At 35.1% G+C, this 16575-nt stretch overlaps 1 protein-coding gene and 1 pseudogene across 5 annotated transcripts in view; both read left to right on the top strand.

Moving 5' to 3' along the window:
- The window catches only part of HECTD4 (HECT domain E3 ubiquitin protein ligase 4), a 282965-nt gene that overhangs the window by 79088 nt on the left and 187302 nt on the right, over window positions 1–16575 (top strand). For all 5 annotated transcript variants that reach the window (XM_077159888.1, XM_077159886.1, XM_077159887.1 and 2 more), the window contains exons 2-3: window positions 6754–7271; window positions 10643–10732. In XM_077159888.1, the coding sequence (XP_077016003.1) occupies window positions 6754–7271; window positions 10643–10732 (608 nt within the window). The remainder of the gene's footprint in view (window positions 1–6753; window positions 7272–10642; window positions 10733–16575) is intronic.
- LOC143683638 (receptor-binding cancer antigen expressed on SiSo cells-like) lies at window positions 11518–14920 on the top strand (annotated as a pseudogene).

Below are 16575 nucleotides of genomic sequence, written 5' to 3'. Positions count from 1 at the left end.
TGCATCCGTGTTGTTACATACTTCATAACTTTATTCTGTCTTACAGCTGCATAATATTCCATCATATGTATATACCACAGCTTGTTTAACTGCTCATCTTTTGATGGACATTTGTGTTGTTTCCATCTCTTGGTAATTGTAAATAATGCTGCTATAAACATTGATGTGCAAATGTCCATTTGTGTTCTTGCCCTCATGTCCTCTGAGTAGATACCTAGCATTCATTCCAATATTTGAGAAGGCTTAGGTATTCTATCTTTAGAAGTTAGTGGTTGGTCTGCTTTGAAATAATCCTGGGTATAAATTCTTTTTATGCTGACAAGTTCATATAACGAATTGAATTGGGAGTATAATAATATAATTCATTTATTGCAGCTTGAGCAGTCCTGAATTTTTAACATCATTGCTTAAGGGAGAGCCTTAGAATTTATTGTTCATTGATGGTTTCAGATAAATATATGGTGGTCTTTCCCAGCCAGCCAACCGTCTTTCTTCTTGTCCATGAACATTATCTGAGATAAACTGCTGCCAAAGTACAGCAGATGGAACAGGGGAACTGCATTTAAGGAGAACATTTCTTATGATACTTGTGATTATTTTTGTCAGGTATATCCCCCAGTTTTTAAATATATCAATTGTGTCACCATTTGTTTGACCAGCAGTTATTTAAAGATAGTGTTTACTTATGAAAAATGTCAGGTCTAGTTTTGACTGCTTTTCTAATATATCAATGATTTTCCTTGTCAACACTCCATTTCTTTCTTAGAGGAAAAAATAACTGTTTCTATTACCACAAATACTAATGAAACTTCAAAAATGAACGAATGTGTTTCACAGGACATATGTACTTTTTGTACTGCTTTTCAGTATTGTGTAGTTTTTAGTATTGTTTTTACTTATGGCATAATATTTCATTAGGTGCTGTGCTAACATTTAATTAAATATTTCCCTTTTTGACATTGAGATTGCATCCACTTTTTCCACTATAATAAATACGGCTGCAATGGACATCTTTGTACTTAAATAGGATAACTTTGTACTTCTTCCAAAAGTAGGCCCTAATATAAGAAAATGTGATCTTAACTTTTTATTTTAGCCCTTTTAGAGAATCTGTCTCTGTTCTTCTAAATAGCAAAGTATTAGCAATTGACTTTTACATTTAGGGATTTACAATATTGCATGTCTTTATCCTTGGATCCTAATTTAGGCTAATGCCTTTAAATGTGTGTATTATATACATTATCATTTCAAAAGTTTGTTATATGTTCATTCTCAGTATCAAATTTACTCAGAATGCATGATGACTTTCACATTGTACATCATGGCTGGCTTGCTTCTATTCTTCTATATTTTCCAAGATGGAAAATGGAAATCAATTGGCTAAAATGATCTGATCCTCTATAAAATTGTTCTTATATTAAATATCAGAGTCTTGAGCAAATCCAAATTTGGCCAGCAAAGATTATTTTGTTTACCGTCTTTTAGACTTTGCAGAATGATTATCATTGTCTTAGCTTAAAGACACATCTTTCAAGTTTAATAAAAAAAATTAGATTAAGGCTGCAAATTACTTTGAAATTGTTATTCCCTTAAATGGGTCCACTTCAGCATTCTCACCCTTCTGTTTAAGGATGACAGGGATTTTCCTTTTTCTTCAGTAACTTTCCCCTTTTTAAAGAGACAAATACTAATTTTCTAATGACATTTGGTCTTTTTTCTTCTTGGTGAACAGCAGTTATTGAGAGTAATGGTTTTATTTGAGGTTCTGAGACAAATAATTTAATATTCATAAGTACCAGAATAGATCCTCCATAGCTGACATACTAAAACCCAAAGGTATAATAATATCTTTATAAAATGATTTTAAACCATGACCTTCATACTCCAAAATTCAAAAACAGCAGCAGAGTTGACAGTTCTTAGTTTTCATAAAAGGACATTCAGAATGGATAATGCTGAGTAGTCTAATGGATTTCTGAAAGCATAGTGTAGAGACTGCTAAATCAATAAACATAACAACCACTTAAGTGTGTATGTTATATAATATTTGGTTAATTATTTTATAACTCCTTTCAGGATATTTGTCTTTGAAGTGGAATGCTAAAATATAACTAGAATGCTTATAAAAATAGAATTGTCAGAAAAACAGAATGTATTGTATAGGTTTTTCCCCAGCTAATCTTGGTATTTTGAATTAGCTTTGGATTCTGTCATACACATCATTTTATGAACCATGAAATATCATAATTCAGAAGCACCTATGTTTGAGATTGATTATAAAAACAAATAGCTGGGTTTATTGTTACTGAGATATTGCTGAATTCCTATATACAGTTAAAGCCTATATTGAAATATTTAGTTGTTTCAAATATTCAAGGAGTTGTATTCAAATATACATAAGAAGACACAATGTAAGTAGATGATCAGTGTTCTATAAATAAAAATATACGTGGAGGGCTTAAATATTTTATATCAAAGAATTATATTGGGTAGAAAAAATCACATAGTCAGTATTGGCAAACTCTTTTTTTGCATTGGCAGGCTCTGGGAATTGAACCCAAGTCTCTGACATGGCAGGCAAGAACTCTGCCTGTGGAGCCACTGTGGCTCACCCTGGAAGACTTTTTTTAAGTGCTGTAAAAGTTCCTATTCGTTTAGATGTTCACAAGTTGGAAGATGATCAAATTTGTAAAATGTGATTTTTTCCACATTTTTGAAAAATGTATCAATAATTTTTAGTTATTTATAGTAATGATGGAGGCTGGTTACTGACATTTGTGTGTGACCTTAAAAAAAAAAGGAAAAGCTTCTTTGGGTATGATTACATCTTCAAGGCAGATGGTTGCCCTTGAAATGTGATTTTTTTAAACAAATGTTCTTTTATCTGCTGCCATCTGAAAAATAATCAGTAAAAAATAATTCTTGTTTGGGAGTCCAGACAAATAGGTAGGGAATTACATATAGTTTTCTGTGACTTGATGATGAAGGACATTTAATTAACCAACATTTATTCAACCCTATTGTATGAAAAACTAAGCAAAAATGTGTGTAGTTCTTTTTTTAATACGCATTATAATGTATTTTTAATAAAATGCACTATTCTATTAACATGAGCTAAGCAATCAAAACCTATTAGATATTAGATAGTGCAGTTAGAGGGTAGTGTTTGATTTAGTAAAATGTGTTAATGAAAAACAGATTTTAATCTAAACTTTCATAATGAACAATCATGAGTCTGGATTCACCATACTTCATAAGACTATTTTTTAAACAAGAATAATCTATAAGAAACAAAAACTTCCCACCTCAGGAAAACACTTTATTTTAAAATTTGTGAAGTTTTTAGCTTAGGAAAACACTTGGTTCCATATAAGTTGGTTCATTTAACTAAACTTTTAAATTTGTTTCTTAATTATCTTACATATAAAATTATTATATAAGGAGATAAAATGTGAAAAGGTATGTGTAAGGAATGTTTATAGTAAAAATTATATAATTTCTTAGATTACTTTCTTTTTACCTTGTACCATGTTAAAATGTTACACTCAGAATTAATTTTTCTCTCTTATATGCGTTACATTTCTTACATTATATATTAGCTATACAAGTAATACATGCTCATGGTAAAAATTTGTTATAATCTGTAAGTAAAACGACGAGTATAGTCTGCTTTTACCCCTAATTACACTCTCCTCTAAAAGATAGTCACTTTAAACATTTTATTATGTTTTTTTTCTCTAAAAAGTTATATGCATTGTTGAACAGAAATCTGTGATGATTTTTTTTAGTCATTCATTTTCATGCCTGAGCCTGATTTTCAATTGTTCAAAACCATTTTGATGTGCTCGATTTTGTCTGCAAATAGACATAACTTTTCAAATAGGTAGTCAGTTCCCCAACTTTTATGACATTCTTCAAAAGCATCAACATTCTCAAGACAATGAATATTGCATTTTGTGCTAAATAGCCTTTGAATTCAGTGTCTGAAATATAAAATGGTGGGCCTCCATGTTTAGTTGGATCATAAGAAACAGCAGACGCACGGTACTCGTTAGGGACAAATTATAGCAACATAGTATTCTTGATCACCTGGATTAATAGCAACTAAGTCTCCTTATCTCAAATCCCGTCAAATTCGCCAATATTTACTCTGATATTATCAAAAATGCTGTAACAGTACAATGAAGTGTTCTCTGAAGAACTTTTAAATACTTTGGCTCCAGGAATTTTGGCAATTGGTTCTGCTGAGTAAGAGAGATTCTGCTCTGTAAAAAGATCTTGAATCCCAAGTTCACTGATCTCCATACCAACTACGCTGTGTTCCTAGTCTGCAAACCATCTCATCTTGACTGCTTGTCCACAAAGAGGAAAAAAAATACCCTGAGTCCATTCTTGCCATTAAGAAAAGTATCCAAATGCTTCTTTAATAGTTGATGTTCTTGTTCTAGATGAACATCTAGAAATGTTGCAGCATCATGAAATGTTGCGGCTCATCCACTTTTCTTACCATTGTTCTAGTTAGTACTCGTTTTTTTTTTAAACCTCATTATTGGAGTACTCATTAATTTCAAGTAAAGTTCTTATATCATTCATAGTTTTGTAGACACCTTTGCTACACAAAAGCAGATATCTTCAAGCCTTTCCAGCCACCCACTGCCTGCTGCTGTCTATAGTTTTTATTTTTAATAATATGATTTTCAGTATAGATTTACCCAGTGATACCTATTTGAATACAGCTGTATCCTGGTTGGAATTTTTTTCCTAATAATTTTTAAAATTATCATGGATTAAAAAAAATGGACCTTTTTTTGGGTGTACAGTTGTATGAATTTTAGCATATGTGTAGATTCATGTAACTGCTTCACACGCAAGATACAGAACTCCCTTATACTATGTCTGTATAGTCACTTTGTATCCCTAAGCCTTGGCAAACGCTGATCTTGTCCAGCACTATTTTTTTCAGAACATCATATAAATAAAATCATGTAGAGTGTCACCTTTTTGTGATTGGCTTCTTTCTCTTGACAAAATACCACTGAAATTCATTGAAGTTGTTGTGTGTATCAGTAGTTCATTTCTTTCTCTCTCTTTTTTTTCTACATGGGCAGGAACTGGAAATCGACATAGTTCATTTATTTTTATTTCTAAGTAGTTGGTTGAAATTTTAAGGCATTTGAATGTTACCAGTTCTAATCTAATAAGCTGGCTCAGAATTTTGAATTTTTTTTTAAACCATGAACATTTTTTCACATCAGTTCAATGAGTTACACATGTGATTATGTTTTTTTTTTTTTTTTTTTTTTTTGGAAGGAAAGACAGAGAGAAGGAAGGAAGGATGGAAGGAAGGAAGGGAGGAAGAAAGGGAAACATCTTTAAACATTTTCTTGTTTTATTGTATTTTGTTTGTTTTTGTTACATGGGCTGGGGCCGGGAATCGAACCGAGGTCCTCCGGCATAGCAGGCAAGCACTTTGCCCGCTGAGCCACCGCGGCCCGCCCCGTGATTATGTTTTTAAATTGGTATTTTTTGTTTTTAAAATGTGAGCATTTTTTCAATTCAGTTCCTTGGCTTGCATATAGTAAGCAATGTATAGAAGGCACAGTTACTGTGTTTACATTGCTTTTGGAAGTTTGTATTTATTTTATTGTGTTCTCGGAACTTATAAAGACAAAATCTGAGATGGAAGAAAGTCCCTTTTTCAGGTTTGTGAGAGAAATACAGCAAACTCTGATCTTTTTTAATGCTAGAGTCAATGACTTGACAGAATTTTCTTTGCTTTTACTCCAAGCCTCTTCCCTGACTTTTTGGTCTACTGAGAACCGGACACTTCTTATGCCTGATAATCTGTTTAAATGAGCTTGTTCTCAGATTGCCCTCCTTTTGTTTGTTGGTTATAGTAGTCTGTTCATTCTAACCTAGTCACATTTAGATGGATAAACACTTTGCTTCAGAAATTTACTTTGATTCTTCTTGAGATCTGTTTCCTTTCGTAGCTGATTGAAGATTTCATAGTTTTATATTCTCCCAGCTTCTGAAAATCTAGAAGAAGCTTCCTGAATTGTGTTTTGGCAAAAAAAATAGTGTTGATTCCTCTATGAATTCTAACTGAATAAATCTATAGCATGTCCCAAAATGAAATGATGGAATAACAGTAATAAGAGTGAAGAGTTCTTCAGTCAAAGAACAATAAAAAACGGATTGCAAAGCTTTGCGTTCCTTCCTAGCTGACAGAGGTGTTCTGGACCCACAGGCCTTTCTTGAGTTAAGGTGTCTTTCCCTGGATTCCTTAGTTTGGATATTATGGCCTTGGAACTATAGAACTGTAACTTAATAAATTCCCTTTTTAAAAGCCAAAAAAAAAAGATTTTTATTGATAATCCTCCTGGTAATTACCTCCTGGTAATTAGAGTTAGAGACTTCTATTTATAACTCAAGAACATATAATAAATATTTATTCTTCAGTTAAAAAAGAAATTACTTGTATTAATTTATGATTTTCATGCTTATCTGTATTCTATTGTAATTTGAGTTCTTTCATTTAGAAAAACCTAATGTCAGTTTTAAAAGGAGTATTAGCAGAAATGTTAGGAGAGAGAGTTCTCCATCTGCAAATAACTGCTTTGCAGTTCATATTTTCATATTTGATTGCAGTTAAAATAATTTTTGTGGCCTGTTTTTAGATATCATTGCACATACTTGCTTCCAAAGATGACCATTAAATGCCAACATCTTCTCTGTTGTTTTTTTCCTTAGATTTTAACATTTGAGACCAAGAACCCTACAGAATTAGCAGAACGTTTACGCTCTGTTTGTGGGAATCAGAGCAATGCCTATGCCCGCCTGCTTGAATACCGCCTGAATGCCTTGCGAGGACTTTGGAATGCCCAGCGCCAGCTCGCCTTGGAAGAACAGCATGAAAGGGAAAGTTCTGGTGATGAAGAAACTTTGGCCCTCCTCAAACGCCAGGGCTTGTTGCAGCAACCTGAGCAAGCTCCCTTCACATCACGGATGGGCCTCTTGCTGGTCTTCCCTCTTATCCAGTCCCAGAGTAGAACAGACCCTTCTCTCTGTAACATAACTGCTGAGGTGCTATTGAACTGCCTTCGCGACTGCCAGCCTTTGAGCTTGACCAAGGAGCCTGCTGACTGTCTCAATGGAATTGAAACTTTGCTGTGCTCTTGGCTCGAGGAGACTTCTGAAACAGGCCGACACATCCCATATAAGCAGAAAGAAAATGCTGCTGCCGCCCTGGTAGCTTTGGCTTGTGCCAGGTAAGGAAAATCAATTGTACTACTTGGTTACCTTCTAACTTCCTGGGTTGGATGAGTGACTAAGGGGCAAACATAGCTAATGAAAGTATTAACATTCAGAAGTCCTTCTTTGTTTTCAGTTTTGAATTTTACAGTCCTTGGCAGTACCTAAGATGCTTTCACTAAAACTTTATACCAAGTGAGTGAGCTGGAACCCAAATTCAGATTTTCTTTTTGCTAAACCGTGATAACAGGTTAAACAGCTTAAAACGGAGACTCAGTCCTTGCCATTATTTACTTACTCCATAGATGTTTATTGTTTTAGATCAGGTAGTTTGCAGAGGATATTATGTCTCTGTGTAGAGCTTTTACTTTTTTTCCAATCCTGTATATGAGGAGTGTGTCTACAAGTTAGTTAGTGTGCCTACAAGTTAGTCCTACCTGGACTCGGTCACAAAGATTTGGCCACAAATTATATTTCTGGGCGCTGATGTTTGCCTACATCGATTTAATTGAAAGATCTCTCTGTATATATATCAAGATTTAATATTGTGGGCAGGCCATGGTGGCTCAGCAGGCTGAGTTCTTACTTGTCATGCTGGAGACTCGGGTTTGATTCCTGGTGCCTGCCCATGTTAAAAAAAAAAAAACGATTTGGTATTGTGCTGTCCATGAGCAAGTTAATGCTATTGATCCACTGTCAATAGGAAATGTGCTTGGAGTTGCTTTTCCAGGAAAGGATGCAAACATTTTCCCACCCAGTAACCCTCGCTGGCACAGAGTCATCAGAAAAAAAATTCACTATTTTTGCTTTCTTCTGGGCTAGTTGAACAGAAACCAGTTAGGATTATGGCCTGACAAATTGGTGTCACTACTCTGTCCCTCCCTCCTCAGAAATTTTTCTTCAGTTGGGATCTTTCTTTTTTTAAGCAAAGCGTATGTGGGAAAATTCTTCCTGGAGGATTCTAAAGTTTTTAGTTATAAGGCTTCTTTTCCTGTTTTTCTCTTTATGGTTTCAAAGTTGAATCTTCAGATAGTTGAATCTCAAGCTATTTATAAAGCGAATGTTACCAATATTTATGTCAGTTTCTTTGCTCTGATCAAGCTGTCATAAGCCTAATTTTAAATTCTTAAAGACTGTTGTTGATTGTGGAAATCCTGACACATAGTTCTGGAGACATTATTGGGTAGTACTGAAGTAGGTTTCCCTATAAAGACTTTACAGTGGATTGACTCATATTTTTCATGTACACAAGAAAATTTTGAGCCCTGAATTGATTTATCAATGCAAAAAAAATCTTTTTCTGAAAAGGTTTACTTTTAGGTAGGACCATCGTGAAACTAATTTAGGATGTTAGGACTAATTACCATCTCTTTAGTATCAAGGATCTTATGTTATTAACATTGGATCATAATACTTTTTTATTATGAGCCCCAATTCTGTCTGTACCACAGAGAATTATTGAAATTGCTTTGTGCACTTGAAATCCAAATTCCATTTAGCAGAAATATTGAAATGAATGTTTTTATTTTCTTCTTGGAAAATTTTAGATGGTTCCTTCATTCCATTGCTGTTATTATCACCTTGTATTGGATTTTATTCCCTTAAAATTTATGTGCCTTTCAGTGTTAGATGATCCCTTTAAAGGGGATATTAGGGTCATATTGAACTTTTGAGTTTGATGCTCTCAAAGAAAACACATTTTTTCCTACAAATTACGATTACATAGTTTATATATTTGTTCAACCAACTAATATATATTGAGCATCTTTTATCAGGAATTTTGCTAGGTCTTTCACATAGTGACTCATGGTCTCTATCCTTTATGGAGCTTAGAGTTGAGTTACTCAGGGTAATTTATACTGCAAATAAGTACTGCTCATTTACCATGTGCAGGACACTCATCTAGGCAGTGAGGGTAAAGCAGTAAGCAAGGCATATGGCCCCTAAAATTGCAAGGGGATAGGAGATGAGGCCGACAGAGCCCAGATCACAAAGAGCCTGATGAGCAGTGGAGGGAGTTTAAATTGTACTCTTAGCATCTGATTCAAACTGGCAGGTAAGAATACCTTACAGTTGGCTACTAGCTTTTGAGTTTCCAGTGCTTTTACCCTTTTGTTTTGACCACACTGTACCTCAGAGAGGTATCTCTGTCAGACAGATGAAGAAGCAGAATCCATCGGAGTTAGGTGATAGGATTAAGATTGTACAGCTGGTGAGTGGCTGAGCTGGGTTTCAGAACCCATTTGTTTTGATTCACAACTTGTGCTGCCGTCCTCCCTTGTACTATTTTATACTCTCTTGATTCTTTGAGCACCAGAGATAGTGAAAGGGACAATTAAGAGGACTCTAGACCTACTTGGCCTGGTATTAGGCTTTCCATTTCTTTTGGGTTTTAAGCATATGATACCCAGTAATTAAAGCTTTAACTAAGAGAATAAGCTAACAAACCAAGGTCAGCCCATCTGATATAGGCAATCATTTAGTTCAGGAATTGTTCCTGTGGTGATTTATACTTGGGATCTGGCCAGGTAAGTCTTATATAGCTTAAAAGCACCTTCTTTTGGATCTTGCATACCATATTACAGACTTCCAAGACCCCAGAGCCTAGGGATTCAAAAAGATATCGCTGTAGTGGTAAATCTTGCAAGTATTAGAATGGTATGTTTCACAGGGCCAAGGTATGGGGGGTAGATGCAGAAGGAACACCTCTCAGCGCAAAGTATTAATTATTTAAATGTACCTCTTCCTGGTCCTATTTAATGTGACAGAGTGCAGTGAGATATTATAGGAAATAGATGAACTTAACAAAGATGTAGAAAAAAAGAAGCCTGGAAATACTGTTAGACTTTAAAAGTAGCCTTACACCATGAGACCTCTTTTGTGGTCTAGAGAGTATCTTGGTGATGAAAACAGTATCTGAACATAATCATTACATGTTCTTTGTGCTGGAACCTATGTTTTGAATTTTTGTATTAGGGGAAAATTGTTTACCTTTACAAGCAGAACATGCCCTTAATTGTCCCTTTCACTATCTCTGGTGCTCAGAGAATAAAGAGAGTATAAAATAGTATAAGGGAGGAAGGCAGCACAGAGATAAAAAGCACAAGTTGTGAATCAAGACAAATGGGTTCTGAAACCTAGCTCAGCCACTCACCAGCTGTACAATCTTAATCCTATCACCTAACTCCGATGGATTCTGCTTCTCTTCATAATTGTCATGGTCACTCAGTAACTTTTTGTTTGAGTCAGTGATAATAGGTAGGAATTAAGTATATTTTGTATAACGTATCTTCTGATTGGCAGAAACAAGATGGATACATTTTGGTTAGTAAAATTAGCATTTGACTTTGAAATTTGATGATTTTCTGTTCCATCCTTTTATTTTTAGGGGATCATTGAAAACTTTTGTGCATACAGTTCATCTATTACAGAAACAGACTGATCTAGGGTCTCTGCCTGTAGCTGATGTATTGTATAGGTAAGTCACTTTGAACCCTTAACCTCCTTCTAAACATGGCATATTTATTCCTAAAGTTTCTTTTAATAAGTAGATTGCCAAACTTTTAGCCCTTAATAGGGCAAATATAATGATAAAATGTTTAGTTTATATTTTTAGTAAGTGTATTATCATATTTACTTTCTTAAGTTATGATTTTATGTCTGTCTCATCTTTCCTTCTATGAAAGAGTTCCTAGAACATGTTATTTTTCGTTGTTTTTTATTTTTAAAAGATGCAATAGCTTGTATGAATCCCTATTATAAAATTTGAAATCATAATAGTGTAAAGAACAATGTGAAAATCATCCATAATCTTACCACACAGACATAACCACTCCTAAATGTTTCAGTGTATGTGCTTCTAATTCATACCTCCATCCCCCATGCCCTCTCTTATGCATGTGCACTCCCTCTCTCTTTCACACACACACACACACACACACACACACACACAGTTGTAAAGTTTTAAAAGTATTTCTATAAACATGGTTTTATAGTCTTTTTTTTTTATTTAAAAACTTATTTTGGGATCAAGATTATGGAGAAAGAAGCTTTAGCTCTCTGTTTCCCCTCCCCCACAGAAGCTTTGAACATCCACCAAGAACTGGCATAAACGTCTTTTTCAATGCTCCAGAAAACAGTTCAAGGACTACAATAGCAGAGTGGAATGTTGAATGGAAAAAAATTGTATTTAAAAGTGGTTCAAGCTACAGTAACTGGTGTACCATACCAATACTAGTGGTCAATAATAGGGGGAGATAAGGGATATGGGGTGTTTGGGTTTTCTTTTTTGTGTCTATCTGATAATTTTCTTTTTGCAGTATTGAAAATGGTCTGAAAGTGAATGTGATACTGATTGTGCAATTAAATCATGTAACTGTGAGATATTGATTGTATAATTTGGATGAAATATATGATAAATGAATATATGTCAATAAAATCTGCAGGAACAAAAAGTGGCTGTAACTCTTGGTGCCCTAGCTGGTGCTTCTCCAGCCCTTCATCACCTTGGCATGAAGCTGGCCCATGCTCCCAGTATGGATGCCTGGTTCTGGAGAGAGCAGAGTAATCCTTGTGCACATAATGGGAGCATGTGTGTCTGGCCCAGTCTCTGTGGTGGTAGTCTGAGGGACTTGCCATCCCAGAACTAGCCCTGTGTGTAGAAGGCAGCTCATAGAGCTCTTCTACAAAATGGCTGTGGGAGAACAGTCAAGTGGCTGCCTGGGGCAAGGGATTGTTGGCTGGAGGACATAGTGTAGTGCCAGGATCATGAGGAAATGTTTCTAGGGAAGAGGAGACATCAGAACTGTGTAGACAGGGGAATTCCTAGGGCCACCTGCCAATGCCCTAGACAAGATGCATGAGCAGAAAGGATCAGGGAGGCCCCTAACACTTTGGCCTTAAGCTATTTTCTGAAATCACCATATGGATAAGTTCTGAAGGAGAGCACTTGCACAGGGCAATCCTCAAAACTGGAAAGGTGTTTTTTTCCTTTTGTTTTTTTTCTTTTTATTAGCTCCTAACATTGAAGGAAAGCCCTTTCGTAATACTAGCTGGATATAGGCTTAAACAACAGATGCCTCAAAGTTTAAATTCTAGCAATAGCAAATCAAAATATAAAAGTGTGCAGGTTTCAATAAGAGATTACAAAACATACAAAGAAACAGGAAAGGGTGACCCAGGCAAAGGAGACGATCAAAGCATTAGAAACCATCAATGAGGAGAATCACAACTGAAACATTCTAGATAGTCTTCAAAAAAAAAAGATCCTAAATATGCTCAAAAAGCTAAAGGAAAATATGAACAAAGAACTAAAGGATATCTGGAAAATGATAGTTGAACATAAAGGGAATATCACTTTAGAGATGGAAGTTATAAAAAGGAACCAAACAGTGGTTCAGTGGTAAATGCTTGCCTTCTATGGTGGGAGACCCGGGTTCGATTCCCGGACCATGCACCTCAAGAAAAACAAAAAAGAACCAAACAGCTGAAGACCACACTAACAGAAATTAAAAATTCCCTAGAGGGCTGTTTCTAGGTCAGCATGGTGAACTCCGGGGTGAAGGAACTGTGACTGGAATAGGGCCTGGGCATGCAGCCCTGACCATGTTCTGCTCACATATGGGGAGACAGGACTGCCGGAACCCCAAGAACCAATCCCCAACTGTTCCTCCAGCAGAGAAATTCACCAGTTCCTCCTCTCTTCTCTCTACAAGCCCTGCACCTCCCAAGAGAAAATTGAATTTGAATCCCAAATTCAAATCCCAGCCCACCCAGCATCCCTCCAGCCACTAGAGCATTTCATATGGCTTCACATAATGTAAACTGAAAATGCTTATGTCATTTTTCTCATCTATACAGTGGATTTGGATTCCTGCCATGGCCGTCACAGAGTTCTCGTTATTTCAAGTTTGTACCTGCCTAGCAACAGTGTTCTCATTCCTACAGAGATTAATATGCAGATCTGGCAGAGGATGGAAATTAAGCCAAATAACTTTGCCAGCTCCAGTTGATTATTCACCAGTTCCTAAGCAGACAGATGTTAAAAAGTGGACTTCCTTGTTGTTTATACCAACAAGTATAAAGATTGAAGGAGGGAATGGGAATGTGGCAACCAACAAATGCTCTGGAACAGCTGGAACCTGACTATTTTAAGGACATGACACCAACCATAAGGAAAATCAGAAAATCGATACTAAGAAGAGAGAAGCTTTACATTTTAGCATGCAAGGTGGTAGCACAGATTTCTCTAGTAGATTAGCAGCTATGCAAGATATGCCTTTTATTCATCAATCTCCTGAATTAGGTAACTTAGATTTATAGCAAGAAAATACCAATGCATTGAAGGAAGAAGCAACAAACAGAAGAAGTTCTGAGGCAGCAGAAAATAACAGACTGACATCCCCAGAGAACCTTTTTTTTTGCTCTCTCTCTAAGGCAAACTCTGCAAATAAATGTACTACCCTCCCCCCTATGTGGGACATGACTCTTGGGGTGAAAGTCACTCTGTTAACATGGGACATGACTCCCAGATATAAGCCTGACCCTGGCATTGTGGGAATGACAATGCCTTCTTGACCAAAAGGGGAAAGAGAAATGAAAGAAAATAAAATTTCAGTGGCTAAGAGATTTCTAATACAGTTGAGAGGTCATTCTGGATGTTACTTATATGCAAGCTTCAGCCAAATATTGCAAATTTCCATATTATTGCAAGCCCCAACCAACAGTATTCCTGAAAACTTTAAAGAATACACTCTGTCTAAGACTTTATAAAAGTTTTACCTGTTAACTTTATTTTTTTCAGAAACTTAGAGCCACCAGATGGCTCCTGTTCAGGATAAGCTCTGAAACCCCATCTCTTCAGGATCATCAACCAGTTTCATTCTTGCACCCCATAATTTCAACAACCATTTTCAGCACAGAGAAGTTAGAATTGTCATTGCCCATATATCCTAAATGATCAAATGGGAGGGAGGGGCTTGTAACTGAGAAATTAGGATTTAATAAATGATTATGACTAAAAGAAAAAGAAAATAGCAGACTGAGAAAAGAGAAGCAGAACAACGAAGGTAGAAAATGGGAAAGGAAGTCCAGCAGCTAGTGAAGAAGGAACAAAACAAAATTGGTATGAATCTTTCATAACAAATGATCTTCAGATATCTTAGTGCCAGTAGGAGAAATCTGAGCTCTACAACCCAAGCAACATTTGTGTGAATTTAAGAGTATTTTCAGGACACAAACACACTGCTTGATTTTAACATATTCACCAGTTCATTCAGGACATCAGGATTCTTCCCAAGTACTTTGAACTTTTAATGGTTGAAACTTAAAAAAGCAAAAGAGACATATGAGACAATATTTTATTCAACATGCTCCAAATATGAACAGTTGATTGCTGTAGAGAAATAATTATAAATGAAATATATTAGTACCTCTTCAAGCTAGTGTTTTTAACTGAATAAATGGGTGTAAATAATTTTTGGTGGAAGGCATAATACTTTACTTAAGTGTGCATGATGATAAAATAAATAACTTTTAATATCCTTTTACTTCCATGATTACCTCATCTAAATCAGACAAACTATAGGACTTTAACTTCCTTGTTTTTGTTGTTAGAAGATGGTGTATACATACATAAATTTCCTCTAATTTGAAAAGGTATTGTTTATGTTGGTAAATTAAGCAATTTGATGATTTTACTTTTTGTTCAAGAAAATGTCATTAAATGCAATAATTTTATTATAAAGATTTTCTACATCTTTCTTTTCTTTTAGTTGTTGCAATGTTGTTATATGTATTTGTAATTTATATTGCATGTTTAAAAATATTGTAGATCACTTAAAATGATTGATTTATATTACATTATTATAACGTGGGTGTTTAAAACTAGTATCTAGTAGTTTTTCCCTATCATTGTAGATTTTAGGATGTGTGATTTCTTTAAGTACCTTTGTTCTTCCTGTCTACTCCCAAAGTCATTAGTTTATAAATACAAAAATCCATCAGTTATATTTCAAAGCTTTTAGATGATTTCTGTATCAATTTTATATACATGACATAATGTACGCTACCTGTATTGTTGGCTAGATTACATAATTGATTCATTAAATTATAACCAAGATAGTAATAATAATATTTTTATTTATAGTTGTTGCCTGGCTCCAAAATAGTATCTTTAAGAATTAGATATAAGCTGTGTTCATTAAGGAAAAATTTATACTTGATAGTTGAAAATTCCATTGATTTCTTCTCTACATCTGAAATAAATCCACTTGATTTTCTATGGCTTTAGAAGTTTTAAAGATTTTTAATTTCTTAAAAGTTATTGTCCAAAATTAGCATTTTGTGAATTGTTAAAATGTCGTATACTCAGGTGGTTCAGTGGTAGAATGCTTGTCTGCCATAAAGAAATGTGGGTTTGATTCTTGGCCTGCGCACCCACTCCCTACCTCCCAAAAATGTCCTATACATTTTACAGGCAAAATGGTGTTCATATATTTGAATTAGTGATATTTCACAGTTAAATCATAAATTATACAATGAGGGCTTCCTAAGTCTTTAGTGTAAGCTTTCAGATACTATATGTGATCGTAGAATCAGTTGAAATTTAACTTTGATAAAAAACTTCTTATTATAGTCCAAAACTACATTTCCAGTTATCATGTTTATTAGAAAAATTTCTTCCAATAAACCCTCAATTAAATAGAAAAAAAATTCCCTAGAGGGGTTCAACAGCAAATTGGAGCTGGCAGAAGAAATAATCAGTGAACTCAAAGATGACAATGAAATCATCCAGTCTGAGGAGCAGAAGGAAGAAAGAATGAGAAAAAAGTGAACAGAGCCTGAGGAACTTGTGGTACCCATTAAGCATACCAATAAATGCATTGTGGAGTCCCAGAACAAAAAAGAAAGAAAGTGGCAGTGAATATATTCAAAGAAATAATGGCTGGAAACTTCCCAGGGTTAACAAAAGGCATTAATATACTCATCCAAATTGCTCCAAACAGGTTGAACCCAAATAGACCCGCATTATGCCATGTTATAATCAAACTGTTGAATGTCCAAGAAAAAGAGAGAATTCTGATAGCCACAAGAGAAAAGCAACACATCACATACAAGGGAGCCTCAATACTATTAAGTGCCAATTTCTCATTGGAAACCACGAAGGCAAAAAAGCAGTGGGAAAACATATTTGAAGTACGGAAAGCAACCGAAAATTTTATATCCAACAAAACAGTATTTCAAAATTGAGGGAGGGATTCCCCCCTATGTGGGACATGATATCCAGGGGTGAAAGTCTCCCTGGCAACATGGGACATGATA

This window comes from Tamandua tetradactyla, chromosome 5, assembly GCF_023851605.1.
Source record: "Tamandua tetradactyla isolate mTamTet1 chromosome 5, mTamTet1.pri, whole genome shotgun sequence".
In the NCBI taxonomy this organism is placed as follows: Eukaryota; Metazoa; Chordata; class Mammalia; order Pilosa; family Myrmecophagidae; genus Tamandua; species Tamandua tetradactyla.
Note: the sequence above shows the minus strand (reverse complement) of the source record. Positions and strands in the feature narration are given on the sequence as shown.